This window comes from Martes martes (genome assembly GCF_963455335.1).
Source record: "Martes martes genome assembly, chromosome: 3".
In the NCBI taxonomy this organism is placed as follows: Eukaryota; Metazoa; Chordata; class Mammalia; order Carnivora; family Mustelidae; genus Martes; species Martes martes.
In genome coordinates, this window is record NC_137890.1 from 181857898 (window position 1) to 181873411 (window position 15514).

Below are 15514 nucleotides of genomic sequence, written 5' to 3' on the forward strand. Positions count from 1 at the left end.
TTCAGAAGGTTAGCTTCTTGTGCATACATATGTACCCAAGTAGAGAGCATTTTTTTAAAAGGCCCAGATGAAATATAATGGACATTTTTATAGTTTCACCATTCATTTGTAGCATTATTCAATCTTCAAAAACTGCTGTATCAGTAATTATGTCTACTTTTTTTTAAAAGATTTTATTTATTTGACAGATCACAAGTAGGGAGAGAGGGAGAAGCAGGCTCCCTGCTGAGCAGAGAACCCAAAGTGGGGCTCAATCCCAGGACCCTGAGATCATGAACCAAGCCAAAGGCAGAGTCTTTAACTCACTGAGCCACCCAGGCACCCCTACTTTTTTTTTTTTTTTTTTTTTTGTATTTATTTTAGAGAGTGAGAGAAAGAGCACAAGTGGGAGGAGGGGCAGAGGGAGAGGGAGAGAGAGAGAATCCAAGCAGACTTGCTGATCTTGGAGCCTAATGCAGAGCTCAGTCTTACAGCCCTGAGATCATGACCTGAGCCAAAATCAAGAGTCAGATGCTCAACCAACTGAGCCATCCATGTGCCCCTTATGTCTACTCGCTAATTCCAGATATTTATTTGTTCCTTCTCTCTTTTTTTCTTAATTAATTTTGCTAAGGGTTTATTTATTCTTTCAACAAATCAGCTTTTGGTTTTCTTAAACCTGTTGAATCTTTATTTCTGTTTCACTAATTTTAAGATTTTATTTACTTATTTATTTGACAGACAGAGATCACAAGTAGACAGAGAGGCACACAGAGACAGAGAGAGGGGGAAGCAGGCTCCCCACTGAGCAGAGAGTCTGATGCGGGGCTTGATCCCCAGGACTCTGAAATTATGACCTGAGCCGAAGCCAGAGGCTTTAACCCACTGAGCCACCCAGGTGCCCCCTGTTTCATTAATTTTAGTTCTTATCTTCATTATTTTCTTCCACTATTATTTTTGGGTTTTTTTAAAGCTAAAATTTCTCTTTTTTTGGTATCCCACAAGTTTTTTTTAAAAGGCTTTATTGAGGTATATTTTATCCTAAAACTCATTCTGTTGTATAAATGAGTAATTTTTAGTTACTGTAGAGCACTGCAACTATCTCTAGAAGTCAGATTTAGAACCTTTTCATCCACTCAGCAGTAAGATCCTTCACACCTGCTTGCTGTAATCCCTATTCCCACTCCTAGGACTTTTCTGGACATTTCATATAGCTAGAATCATGCCATGTGTGGTATTCTTGTATCTTTTTTCACTTCATGTAACACTTTGATCTTCATCCGTGACACAACTTGTGTTGGTACTTTCTTTTTATTGCTTAATCCATTGTATGGATGTCCAGAAACTTTGATATATAGTATTTTCATTATAATCTGATATAAATTGTTTTTAACTTTTCATTATATCTTCTGTCATCTATGGCTATGAGTGATTTTAAATTGCATTTCTAAAATTGCCAAATTAAGGGGATACTGAAATTAACCTTTTTGTCATTGATTTTTTAACTAATTTCATCATGGTCAGAGAATGTATCCTTGTCATACTGATTCTTTGAATTATTGGGACACTGTCTATAGACTAAGAAGTGGACAAATTTTCTAAATATTCCATGGGCTTGATGTGTTCTCTAATCATTGAATGCGGGAGCCTACATATCTATTACATCAAGCTAATTATTTGTGCTGCTTTAAGTCTTTTATATCTTTACTAATTTTTTGTTTACTTGATATATCAATAATTGAGATACATATTTTGAAATCTCTGCTACTGAAGTGGGTTTTCATTCTTCCTGTACTTTTTCACTTTATATACTTTGAGGATTTTGAGTGACAGTTGCATAGTTTAAAATATCTTTTTAAAGATTTTATTTATTTTATTTGAAGATTTTATTTGAGGGAGAGAGAAAGAGAACACGGGAGCAAAAGAGCACAAGAAGGGACAGCAGCAGAGGGAGGAGAAGCCGACCTCCTGCTGAGCAGGGAGCCCAATGCTGAGCTCAGTACCATGGCCCTTAGATCATGACCTGAGCCAAAAGCAGCCACCTAACCGACTGAGCCACCCAGGATCCCCTTATTTATTGTAGAGAGGGAAGGAGCACAAGTGGGGGTAGGGGCAGAGGGAGAGAATCTCAAGCACACTCCATGCTGAGCACAGAGCCTGACCCAGGGCCCAATCTCATAACCCTGAGAACATGACGAGCTAAAACCAAGAGTTGGACACTCAACTGACTGAGCTAAACCCCAGTTTAGAATTCTTATATCTGTTTAGCAAACAAATCTATTTATATGTTAAAAAATTAAATAAAATGTTAAAATATGTTAAAAATATGTTTATATGTTAAAAAAAATCTGTTTATATGTTAATAATATAATGACCCCTTCTGTCCCTAATATTACTTCTTGGCTTATAGTTTCCTCTATATGACATTAGCTTAGCTTAAGTTGTTTTATTTTTGTTAGTATTTACTTTGTATACCCCTTTCTGCACTTTTACTTTCAACTTTCCCATGTTCTTATATCTTAGGTTATGTCTCTTTTATAAATAAAATTAAGCTGGATTTTTTTTTAAAGGCACCATATATCAGTTTGTCATTCTTTTATTTGATGAATTTAGTCCGTTTACATTTATTGTCATGATTTATATTCGGACTTATACTTTCTGTTTTCTCTTTGTTTTCTTCTTCCACCCCATTCTCTTGTCCCCTGTTTGGCCTCACTTTGGATTGATTAAGATTTTTTTATTTGTTTTTAAAGATTTCTTAGTCCTTTTTCCCCCCCATGTACTAGTTTGGAAGTTACACATTTTATTTGTTTTTGGTGGTTCCCCTTGAATTTTATCATGCATACTTTAACCGACTGAGCCACCCAGGTGTCCATATCATTCATACTTGAAATTAAGGCGAGGTTTATGACTACCTCAGTATTCCCAAAACATTACAAAGACCTTAGACTAAATCCAGTCACTCCCATCTCACTTCACCAACTATTATTCTTCAATGTTTTATTTCTCTTTTTGTGAGTTCCCACAAATCAATAAAAATATTTTTGTTTTATGAAGAAATGTTATTTATATTTTACCAGTATTTTTTGTTATTATTTCTTCATATATTTCAGATCTTCATTGTGACCTCATTTTCCTTTTCTGTAATTATAGCTTTTAGTTTTGGAAGTTATTAAAGATGCCATGGTGGTAAACTTGGCTTATATTTGGAAATAATTGTTATTTCTTATTTTTGAAAGACAGTTTTGCTTAGTAAATAATTTTAGGTTGGTTGGTATTTTTTTTCACATTTTTTGGTACATATTGTGGTATTGTTTCTGCTTTCCCTGGGCTGTTGAGAAATCTTCTGTTAGTCTAGTTATTTAGTGAATTTGGTTTTTCTTTCTGGCTGCTTTAAGGATATGCTGTTCATTTTGGTGTTCTTGCTGTTTCAGTACCATGTGTCTAAATGTGCAAGTTTTTTTTTTTTTTCATCTTTCATAGTGTAAGTTGTATTTCCTGTAACTGTGTCTTTTATCAGTTCTGGAAAATGTTCAACCATTATTTTCTTTTTTTATATATGATAAATATGTTTATGTCCACCATTATCTTTTTTTTAAAGATTTTATTTATTTATTTATTTGACAGAGATCACAAGTAGGCAGAGAGGCAGGCAGAGAGAAAGAGAGGAGGAAGTAGGCTCCCTGCTGAGCAGAGAGCCCAATGCAGGACCCGATTCCAGGACCCTGAGATCATGACCTGAGCTGAAGGCAGAGGCTTAACCCACTGAGCCACCCAGGCGCCCCACCATTATCTTTTAAAATATTGCTTTTCCATTTTCTCTGTTTTCTCCTCTGGAACCTCAGCTTATGTTGGACCTTTTCATTCATCTTTCATATCTTGTGTCCTCTCTTTCCTATTTTCCAACTCCTTTCCTTCTTTTCTTCAGGTCTAGGTAAGTTCTTCAGGTCTGTTTTTCACTAATTTTCCATTCCCCAAACTCTATTTCTGTAGCTTACCAAAATTTCCATGGTGTGTGACTGTTTGTCACCCATTCTTTCCCTGCCCTCAAACTCTTACTCTCTTCTTCACTTCCTTCTCTAGCCACCTCCAGAATCTCTTTCTCATTCCCAGATTTTTCTAGAGTTCAACTGAAATCTTTATTGATAGTCTATTTTTTTATCTTCTGTAGTTTTAAACCATCTTTATACTATTTGAACTTAGAACCCAATTTATCCTTTGCTTCCTTATCTTAAAGCTAAATAACACTGAATTCCTTATACCTTTCTTTTGATTTTTTCTTTTGACTACTTTGGTTGGTTTAACTTTTTCCATTTTCTTTTGCTCAAATTGAGCATCAAATTTTAAGAAGAGTGTAGTAGAGATATTACTACCTTGTCCTTAGATGTATTACACTTTCCAAGCTCACTGTACAGCAGCAATACTATTCATGTTTTATGTAGGAGACATTTAGGTTTCATTATCTTTTTAAAAGGTGTCCTTGATATAGTTGAAGATGTCAAAATCTTGAGCTCTTTCTTTCTTTCTTTCTTTCTTTCTTTTCTTCCTGGTCTATGTGTTTATATTGGGTTGCAAATGAGGTACAGATGAATTATGTGGGAAACTGGATCCCAGATTAATAATAGGGCATAACTTGTCTCAGTATATACCCCAAATTTGGAGATCTTTTCTTTTTTTTTAAACAACTTTTTGCCTGGGGAGCTTTGGGAGTATACTGTCTTTTAGCACATTTGTTTGATCTTTACCTTCATATGAAATTACTACTAGTCTCACTTTGGTGGAGGTGAGGATGCAGAGAAGCTGTTTATAACTATGCACGTAAAATAAATATCTGTTGTCCAGAGACATGGAGAACACGCAGAACAAAATATAAAATGGACTTTCAGAGAATACAGAATTAGACACACGTCCACTAGGAAAGGGCTAGGCTTCTGAATGTGAAAACTTTTCTTTAATTGAGGTATAAATGACATACTAGTTTCAGATTTATAACATAATGATTTGATATTTGTATACAGTGTGAAAGAATCACCACAGTAAGTCTAGTTAACACCCATCACCATACAGTTAGAAAATTTTTTTCTTGTGATGAGAACTTTTAAGATTTACTCATTCAGCAACTTTCAAGTATGCAATACAGTATTATTAACTAGTCACGATGTTATATTACATATCTTTTATTTTATAACCAGAAGTTTATACCTTTTGATCCTCTACCTATTTTGCCTACCTCCCCCATCCCCTGCCTCCAGCAACTATCAAATCTGATCTGTCTGTGAGCTTGGTTTTTGTCTTTTTGTTTTTTAAATTCTACATATAAGCAAGATCATGTAGTATTTGTCTTTCTCTGTCTTACTTATTTCACATGGCATAATGTTTATAAAGTCCATCCATGTTGTTGAAAATAGCAAGATCTCATTTATTAATGGCTGATTAATATTTTACACACACACACACACACACACACACACTTTCTTTACCCATTTATCCACTGATGGACACTTGGGTTGTTTCCATGTCTTGGTTATTGTAAATAATACCACAGTGAACATGGGGGGTGCATATATATTTTTGAAGAAGTGATTTTTGGGTTCTTTTTTTTTCATATAAAATACCCAGAAGTGGCACTGCTGAATCATTTGGTAGTTCTATTTTTAATTTTGGGGAGAACCTCCATACTGTTTTTCATAGCAGATGTACCAGTTTACCTGGAATGTGAAAACTTTTAACTTTCAAGGGGACATAGATGTAACAAAGGACCTGAATACCTACGGGTATTATAAAGTTATTTGTGCGTGAATTATATATATTGTATTACAGATCTTTCCCAACTTTAGATGGGGTTATGTTCTGATAAACCTATCATAAGTTGAAAATATAAGTTGAACACCTGAAACTAATATAACACTGTATGTTAATTATACTGGAATTAAAATAAAAGATTTAAAAATATCATAAGATATTTACTTTCTATACCAAAAAAAGGCAAATATCATAAGTCAAAATGCATTTAATATATCTAACATAAGAACATCATAGCTTATCCTGGCTCAGAACACTTTTATTAGCCTGCAGGTGGGCAAAATGATCTACCACAAAGCCTAATTCATAATTAAGTATTGAGTATCTCATATAATTTATCGAATACTGAAACTGAACAGGATGGTTTTATGGGTACTGAAGATTGTTAAGTATATCATGTTTATCCCATGATCACAACGCTGACTGGGAGACGCAGCTCGTTGCTTCTGCCCAGCATCACAAGAGAATACTGTATTATGTCTCACTAGCCTGGGAAAATATCAAACTCAAAATCTGAAGTACAGTTTCTACTGATTATCTCCTTTGCATTATTATGAAGTCAAAAAATTGTAAGTCAAACCAGTATAAGTCAGGAACCATCTATGCACACAAATATACATGTATGCACACATATATATATTCATACACACAAACGTGATTTTTATATGTAGTTCTTTAAATTTTTACATCTCCATTTTATAGGTATTATAAACTGATGTGGTCAGTTGCGCACTTAGGCCAAATTATTATAAAATAATAATGGTAAATAAGCATGCTAAATTTCTACTTATTCAGCTTATCTTTTATGTGATTTTGTTTCAGTAGCCGAAGGTTACAAGGAAAAGCATTTTCAAATAAGAGAGTTTGAAGCACCTCAGTTTTCTCATTCTGAAAATGGTAAGAAATGGTAAATTCATTTTATATATGGATAGTTTATTATTTAAAATTCTTTAGTTTTAATAATTATTTCCTTAACATTAAAACCTGTATAGGTCTCTACACAGGGATGCAACCCTTTACTTCTATTTTATAGCACATATCAATGGAAATTAAGTCATTATTTGTCTTATATGTTTGAGCTCTTATCCAGATATATCTGTGTAACTGTGAGGACTGGTAGGACAGTGTCTGTCTCACCGTCTGGTGTCCCTCTGACATCCAGCAGTTGTAGACACTCTGTAAATACTACTTCGAATATCTTTATGTTGCAAATATTTTTTTCCCACTATGTTACCTGTCTTTTGTCTTTTCATGTAGTTGTTTCTTGCCATGAAAATTTAAAAAATAATTTTATGTAGTCAAGTTTATTTTTTTATTAGAATGACTTTTATTAGAATCACTGAAATATATACTAGCTTCTATGAATAATATTAGATCTTGATTTTTGTCATATGTAAAACACAAGTTAGAGTTTATGCTGTCTTCTAGTATTTGTATACTTTTATTTTTTACATTTATATCTCTAATTCACTTGGAGTTTTTTTAGCCATATGGTACTAGTGATGGCTTAAATGTGATTGTTTTGCAAGTGGCCATCCTTTATCATATTTTTGAAATGCTGTCTTTACCATAGGAATTTGAAATAACTTCTAATCACATACTAGATTTTTGTATGTACTTGGGTCTGTTTCTGGACTCTATTTTTCCTTGATGTGTGCATGTACCAGTGCCACACTGTTTTAATTACAGAAACTTTCTTTTGTGTTTTTACGTCTGATAGGGCTAGTATCCTTTTCATTATTTTCTTAGTTATTCTTTCATGTTTATTTTTCAATATAAGCTTTATATCGTATTGTTTAGCTCCATAAAAAGGCTCATTGTTCCTTTTATTGTGGTCACATTAAATGTGGAAAACTGACAGTTTGATAGTGCTTAGACATCCTACCCAGAAACAAGGGAGATTTTTCTATTTGTTATAATTTCCTTGTGTATCTTTTATATGTTTTTTTTCATATAGGATTTGAGTAGTTCTTATTATTTCTAAGTATTAATATTTTTTGTTGCCATTATAAACGAGATTCTTTTCATATGTATATTTATACTTTTCATATACATATATATGTGTAATATATATCTATTTTAAGTAATCTTTATGCCCAGTATAGGGCTCTAACTCATGACCATGAGATCAAGAGTTGCATGTTGTGTACCAACTGAGCCAGACAGGTGCCCCCTTTCCATTATATTTTTAACTGGTTATTGTTTTGTGCACATAAATGCTATTGATTTTTTGCATGTTAATACTATATGCTGCTACCGTGCTGAATTTTTTTAGTTTGGGTTAGTTTTATCATTGATTGTCTAGGGTTTTCCAGGTATACCAACATGCTGTTTGCAAACAGAGATAATCCTGTTCTTTCTTTACCAATTCTTTTTACTATAATTGATTTCTTTGGTTTAATTGCCTTGGTTACTACCTCCAGAATGATGTTAAATAGTGGTGAGCATTTCCTGATTTTAATGGGAGTTCCTGTAATGTTTCTGAATTAATTAGGATGTTGGCTTTTGATATGTGGTGTATGTTTTATGAAGTTAAAGAAGTATCCATACATTTCTAATTTCTTAAGAGTTCTTATGAGGAATTGTTGTTGAATTTTGACAACAGCATTCTCAGTATCTATGCCAGCCATTATTTTTCTTCTTCAATGTGTTAATATGATGAACTGTATTAATAGGTTTCCTGATATTATACCATCCTTGCATTCCAGTTATAAGTCCAGCTTTGTCATTGTGCATTAATTTGCTGATATTTTATTTACTATTTGTGCATTGCTGTTGATTTCCCTGTGAAAACATTTAGGCCTGGTACTTTTTTGTGTTTTCTTCTCTATGGAAATTGGTCTGTTTAACCTTTTCTTATGTACTGGGATCAATTTTAGTAAGTTTTATTTTTCTCAAATTACTCATTTTGTCTAGATTGTCAGATTTATTTGCATAAACTTGTATAAAATCTCTTGATTTTTTAACAGCTTTATGGAGATAATAGGTTTAAAAAAATTACCAGTTCTAAATGCAAAATTCAGTAATTTTTAGTAAATTTATAGAGTTGTGCATCTGTAACCACACTGAATATTAGAATATTTTTGAAAATTCTCTCATACTTGTTTACAATCCTCACTCTCAACTCTCAGGCCTAGAAGAATACGAATCTCTATAAATTTCCCTTTCCTAGACTAAAATTGAACAAAAGGTAGTCTTTTGTGTTTGGCTTTAGATGTATTCCATTAAGCCTAATGTTTTTCTAGATTCATTCATGTTGCATATAGCAGTAGTTCATTTACTTTTTCTTAATTTTTAAATTATAAAATACACATAAAATTTACCATCCTGTTTTAAGTGTACAATTCAGTGATACTGCATACATAATATTATGCAAGCATCACCAACATTCAGCTCTGTAACTCTTTTCATTATAAAACTGAAAGTCTGTATCCATTAAATGATAATTCCCCATCCCCCCCACCCCTGCCCAGCCCCTGACACCCAACATTCTCCTTTCTGTCTCTCTGATTTTGACATTCCAAGTATGTCATGTACGTGGAATCATACAGTCCTTGTCTTTTTCTGACTAGTTTATTTCACTTAGCATAATGTCCTCAAGGTTCATCCATATAGTGGTGTATTGCAGCATTTCCTTCCTTTACAACACTGAATATTCCGTTGTATGTATATGCTGTATTTTGCTAACTCTGATTCCTTACTTTAAAAAAAAAAAAGATTTATTTTTTTATTGGACAGAGAGAGATCACAAGTAGGTAGAGCAGCAGGCAGAGAGAGGGGGAAGCAGGCACCCCGCTGAGCAGAGAGCCCAATGCGGGGCTCCATCCCAGGACCCTGGGATCATGACCTGAGCCGAAGGCAGAGGCTTAACCCACTGAGCCACCCAGGTGCCCCAAGATTCCTTACTTTTTATTCATGATTGTATTCCATCGTATGGATATACCACATTATATTTATCCATTTACCAGTTGATGAACATTTGGTTATTTACATTTTTTGGCTATTATAATATTGTTGCTATGATCATTCAAATACTTCTCTGAGTATGGACATAAGCTTTCATTTTTCTTTGTTAGATTCCTAGGAATGGAATTGCTAGGTTGTGTGGTAAATTGAGTGTATGTTTTTAAGGAACTGTCAAATTGTTTTTTTAAAAATGGCTCTACTGCCATTTCATTCCCACTAGCAAAGAATGAGGTGTCTAGTTTTTCCACTTGTCAACGTGCACGTTGTCTCTTTAAAATGTACATTTTAGTACTTTTAATTTGTGGCTTTAATTTGCATTTCTCCAGTGATTTATGATGTTGAGTATCTTTTCCTGTGTTTATTGGCCATTCATATATCTTCTTTGTTGACAAATCTATGAAGACCTATTTGCCTATTTTTATTTTTTTTTTATTAATGTATAATGTATTATTAGCCCCAGGGCTATTTGCCTATTTTAAAATTGGGTTATTTACCTTATTATTAAATTGCAAGATTTCTTTATTCTTGGTGCAAATTCTTTGTCAGACGTATGACTTGTAAATATTTTATCCTAGTCATCTTATTTTCTGAATTTTGCCTCTTAATGGGGTGCCTGGGTGGCTCAGTGGGTTAAGCCTCGGCCTTCAGCTTGGGTCATGATCTCAGGGTCCTGGGATCAAGTCCCACATCAGGCTCCCTGCTCAGCGGGGAGCCTGTTCCCCCCCCGCTGTGCCTACTTGTGATCTCTGTCAAATAAATAAATAATAAATCTTTAAGAAAAAAAAAAATTTGCCTCTTAAAAAACAAAATTTAAAAAATTTTACAAAGTTCAACTTACTTTTTTTCTTATATGTTCTTTTGGTATCCTGTCTAAAAACTCTTCATACCCAAAGTTACAAAGATTTTCTCTTATGTATTCTTCTTGAAGTTTTATAATTTTAGCTCTTATATGTAGGACTATGATTAATTTGAGTTAATTGGTGTTTATGGTGTGAGGTATGTCTTTTAATTTTTGTTTTTTGTTATTGCATATGCACATCCAGTCGTTCCTGTACCATTTATTGCAAGGACATTTCTTACTCCATGGAATTTTCTTGGCATTTTTGTTAAAATCCAGTGACAAAAAAAAAAAAAAAAAAAGGTTGTATTTCTGGATTCTAGTTTCTGTTCCACTAATCTGTATATCTGTCCTTGACCAGAACCATATTGTCTTGATTATTGTGGTTTTATAGGAAATTTTTGAAATCTGGTGGTAGTAGTCCCATAGCATTGTTCTTTTTTCAAAATTGTTTTGGCTATTCTAACTCCTTTGCATTTCCATAAAAATTTTACAATCATCTTGTCAATCACTATCCAAAAAAGCCTACTGGGATTTTGATAGGAATTATGTTGAATTCATACATGAATGAATGATGAATTATGTTGAATATGAATTATGTTGAATTGCCAGCTGGACAATATTGATTCTTCCCATTTATGAATGGGGGTATTTTCTCTTTATCTTTGACTTTCAGTGATTTGCCTATGATGTATTTAGATATAGATCTCTTTATATTGATTCTGCATGGGTTTTATTAAGCTTGATGAATGAGTACATTAATGTTTTCAAGAAATTTAGGGATTATTATCCATTTTTCCCCAAACTGCCCCATCCTTTTGTGACTCAAATCAGAGTCTCATCTTACGACTGTGGTCTTTTTATCTGGGTGGGAAATGGGAGCTTCCACCTCTTGACTGCACTGCCCAGACTTAGCCAAGTAACTGAGAACAGGATATGAAATGCTGACATCCTCCCCCTCCTAAGAACATAACTCGGAGGGAGAAGGGAGCCTTATGTTTTTGGCCACACAGGTGTAGAGTAGAATTTCTATTGTACTGAATTGGGAGGGGGTTAGGAAGGGAATGATTCTTCGTTCAAATACCATTAGAAGTCTTAGTCCAAGACTTCTAATAGATTGTCTTGAATAAATGTTTCCTCATGTGTGTCCTTGGAACAATTTCTAGAGACTAGACTATCCAATTAGAAATAATTTCTCATAAACTTCCAATCAGTTTAATTGTTCATTATAAATTATGTTAAAAAAACTTTCAAAAATTATATTAATGTATGAGAACAATGAAACAAATTTGATTTGCCCTATGTCCTACTCTCATTTCCTTGAAAAGAAACAAGCCTTCTGTTTTTATGTTCACTCAACAGTTGTAAAAGATTTCCCGATAGATTCGCTGGAAGATGATTTTGAGAAGGAATTTTCATTTCTCAACAACCTCCTAAGTCCTGGTTCTTCAAGTACTGGTGAATTTACCCCAGAATGCCAGACTGCCTTCGGGAGCCCTGGGGCCAGCTTCACGTCACGGGAGCCTGCTGTGGGGTCAGAGCCTCTTGCTCATTCCTCACGATTCCTTCCTTCACAGCTTTTTGACCTTGGCCTTCATGCTGCTGGAGCTTTTAACAGTAAGTGCCTATGAAACATTTAGACACTCATGACTTAATTTATCTTTGTGAAGCAAAACTGTGTGTATGTAGATGCTAAAATCAACAAGGATATTGATTTAACTTCGTACTACTAGGCAAAATCTGTGTCTCACCCATCAACTGCAAAAGTAACGAATATTACCACCAGTACTCCCCGGTCATTACCATGACTGGAGTATATCGACAAAGGCAAAAGGGCTGCTTTCCTGCCACCTCTGCCAAACCCACTTTGTACATTGACTTTCTCCAGAGTCTTCTCTACATAGAAAATCCGGGTCTTATTTTAAACCCTTGACCTGCTAAGTTTACTCCTGCCTGGGGCAGGTGATACCGTTTCTTCCCTCTAGCACATCTCGGTGTGTTCTCTCCCCATGGGTTCAGAGCAGACAAGGATAGTTCCAGGGCAGCCTCTTGGGCAAGGGAGCAGGACTGGAGGATGGTGGCAGGAAGCGGTGCAGGGTGTTTTCCTAAGGGTCACCTGCTTTGTTTCTATGTCGGGAACTCCCTCTACTGACCTACTGTCCTACCAGCCTGTGTCCAACCCAGCACCTTCACAGTCCTTTTGCTCCCCACTTCCATATTGGTTGCTAAGTACTGCCAGTTCTGTTTCGAAAACATGTCTCCAGTTTCACATTCCTCCTCTCCACTTCTATTAGCAGAGGCGTTTAGAGCCTTATTTGGCTTCCTGGGCTGCTGCAAGAGTCCTCCCACCAGGCCGCCCAAATCCCAGGTCACCTTCCAGGCTTCCCCCAGAGTTCGTTCTCCAAGAGGCAGACACTGATGTCAGCACTCTGCTTACATTTTTTTAAAAATGAAGAAACGTGGGCTCCAGGATAAAACTTGTGCCTGTATGTCCACTCCTCTCTCTTAGCTTACGTCAAAATACTTGGCCACTTTCTGTAACTATATTGACTAATTTTCAGATCCCTCTGAAACATCATTTCTTGTGTTGCTGCTTTTGTTTATGGTGTTCAGTAATGGAGCACAGACTTGAGCCTGTGTTGGATTCCCAGCCCAGCGTTTTCTCCGGGGCAGCCAACAGCTGAATATTTCTTCCGCGCTGCCCGGTGTGTGCTTTCTCCAGCCTCTGGCCTCCCACAGCGCCCTGTTTTCATGGCTGTCATCATAGTTCATCTTGCCTTTTGTCCCTGTCTTCCATCCCCGAGTAGATTTTATTCCTGAGGAAATGGTTCACAACACCTAAAAGTATCTTAATGCATTGTACTTTTTATGAAAATACTTACGTTTAGGGGCGCCTGGGTGGCTCAGTCAGTTAAGCGGCTGCCTTTGGCTCGGGTCGTGATCCCAGGGTCCTGGGATCGAGTCCTATGTTGCGCTCCCTGCTCAGTGGGGAACTTGTTCTCCCTCTCCCTCTGCCTGCTGCTCTGCTCCCTCGGCTTGTGGTCTCTCTTTCTGTCAAATAAAAAATTTTTAAAAATTAATAAATAAATAAAATACTTATGTTCATCCTGTATCTGCAAGACCATCACAGGTCACCCAGTCCGTAAGCACCTCAAGGGCACAATCTGGGGGGTGATTTATCTTTGTGCTTTCCAGGACTGCAGCATAAAGTTAGCTCAATAAATAAAATAGCAGTTCAGTAATCACTCAGTAAGAATTTGTTAAATAGCCTAAAAGTAAGAATACAGTATCATTTGATAAAGAGGCACTCTACTGAGGATAATTCAAATGTTTTACTATAAAATTTTAGAAAAAAGTTACTCTTATATGCCTTGTCAGTGGCCTAATAGTTACCCAGATTTACAGATTCCTTCTCCACGTGAAATACCACTGCTCTCTCTTCTAGACTTGCCGCATCTCTAGCAGCACCGGATTTTTTCTTCTTTTCTGGCTGTACATTATCAACAGTATTTCTTCACCACTCAGAGCCTCTGTTCTGGTCCCTGCCTGCAGGCTGACAGGATGTTCCCAAGCAATGGCCCAGGCAGTTGACACTCTGTTTAATCGGTGTCTTGCTTAAGATCCCCAGGCAGTAAACAAGTAAGAGGAAACCAAAATCTGGTCTTCTGCCTCCTACTGCAAGACGCTTCCCACTTCACCAGCCTTTTCTTTATGACTTCTCACTCTACTGCAGTGTAAACCAGGAAAGTGAGCTACCCTGAGTTAAAAGATCTGTGTTCTAGGAACTCTAAGAACGAACTTGGGCTTCCCGTGATCTCTTCTGTTCAAGGAAGGTAGTAGGCGGGGTAATCTAGGTTCGTTTCTAGTGCTGTATTTTAATTATAGCCTAAATCATTTCTCACGTTACGGCAAACATTTCACTGTTTTGGTAATGGGTATTCATAATGATACTTTTTAATGACCGCATAATATCTTGTCACATTTATCTCCCATAATTCCTTCCTTACTGTTACTTTTTCATTTTATAGATAATGCTGCAATAAACATAACCATACATGTGCTTTTTTTCCTTCACTTAAATTATTTACTTAAGATAAATTTCTAGAACTAGGATTACTAAATCCGAGGATATAAACATACTTAAAGGTTTCAAGATTCTAATTGGCAGGTCTATTTCCTCTCTCCCAACTCCTTAGAAATTCTCTTTCTGTGCCTCATCTATTTGCAGTTGTTCAAAAAGAAAACTTGTATTTCAAAACCACTTTGAAAACTATATAAGGAAGTCTAATTCTAGCTGGAACTAAACTTAGATGATTTGACTAAAATACATAATTGCAGATACATTTTAAGTGTAGAAGCTCACCCTGACAGAAAGATTTGAGGACTCATTAGATATTTTTACCTTTTCTTATTTTTTTTGATGCTGCTTTCTACTTGACTAACAATGGATAATTCCTTACTTCCCTCTCCTAGGCTGGGCCTCCCAAGAGGGATTAGAAGTTCCTCTTTCACACACTGATAACCAGCCAGTGCCTTCACAGAGTCCAAAGAAATTAACAAAGTGTAAGTTATAGATTTATAGTCTTTGCCATTATATTAGCAATCGGTTGAATGCAGATAAATTTAGAAAAGGATCATTTTATAGTGTTTGCTTCATAGTGTCCAGAAAAATATTTTGTTAATAATGAAATGAAAGTTTTAGGGGCACTTGGTTGGCTCAGTTGGTTAAGCGTCCCAACTCTTGATTTTGGCTCAGGTCGTGATCTCAGGGTTGTGAGGCTCCGCTGCGGAGTCTGCGCAGTTCTCTCTCTTCCTCTCCTTCTGCTCCTCCCCCTACTTGTGCACACAAGTTCTCTCTCTCTCTCAACTAAATACATAAGGATGGCGGTGCGGCTCAGTGGGTTAAGCGTCTGCCTTTGGCTCAGGTCA

At 35.8% G+C, this 15514-nt stretch overlaps 1 protein-coding gene across 2 annotated transcripts in view; it reads left to right on the top strand.

Moving 5' to 3' along the window:
• Nucleotides 1-15514, top strand: part of ICA1L (islet cell autoantigen 1 like) — a gene marked incomplete at both ends in the record, with an annotated part of 37990 nt that overhangs the window by 17599 nt on the left and 4877 nt on the right. Inside the window, 3 exons of one of the 2 annotated variants that reach the window (XM_080798118.1) lie at nt 6604-6678; nt 11948-12202; nt 15059-15148. In XM_080798118.1, coding sequence (XP_080654244.1) covers nt 6604-6678; nt 11948-12202; nt 15059-15148 — 420 coding nt within the window. The remainder of the gene's footprint in view (nt 1-6603; nt 6679-11947; nt 12203-15058; nt 15149-15514) is intronic. The other variant, XM_080798117.1, reaches the window with a different exon arrangement.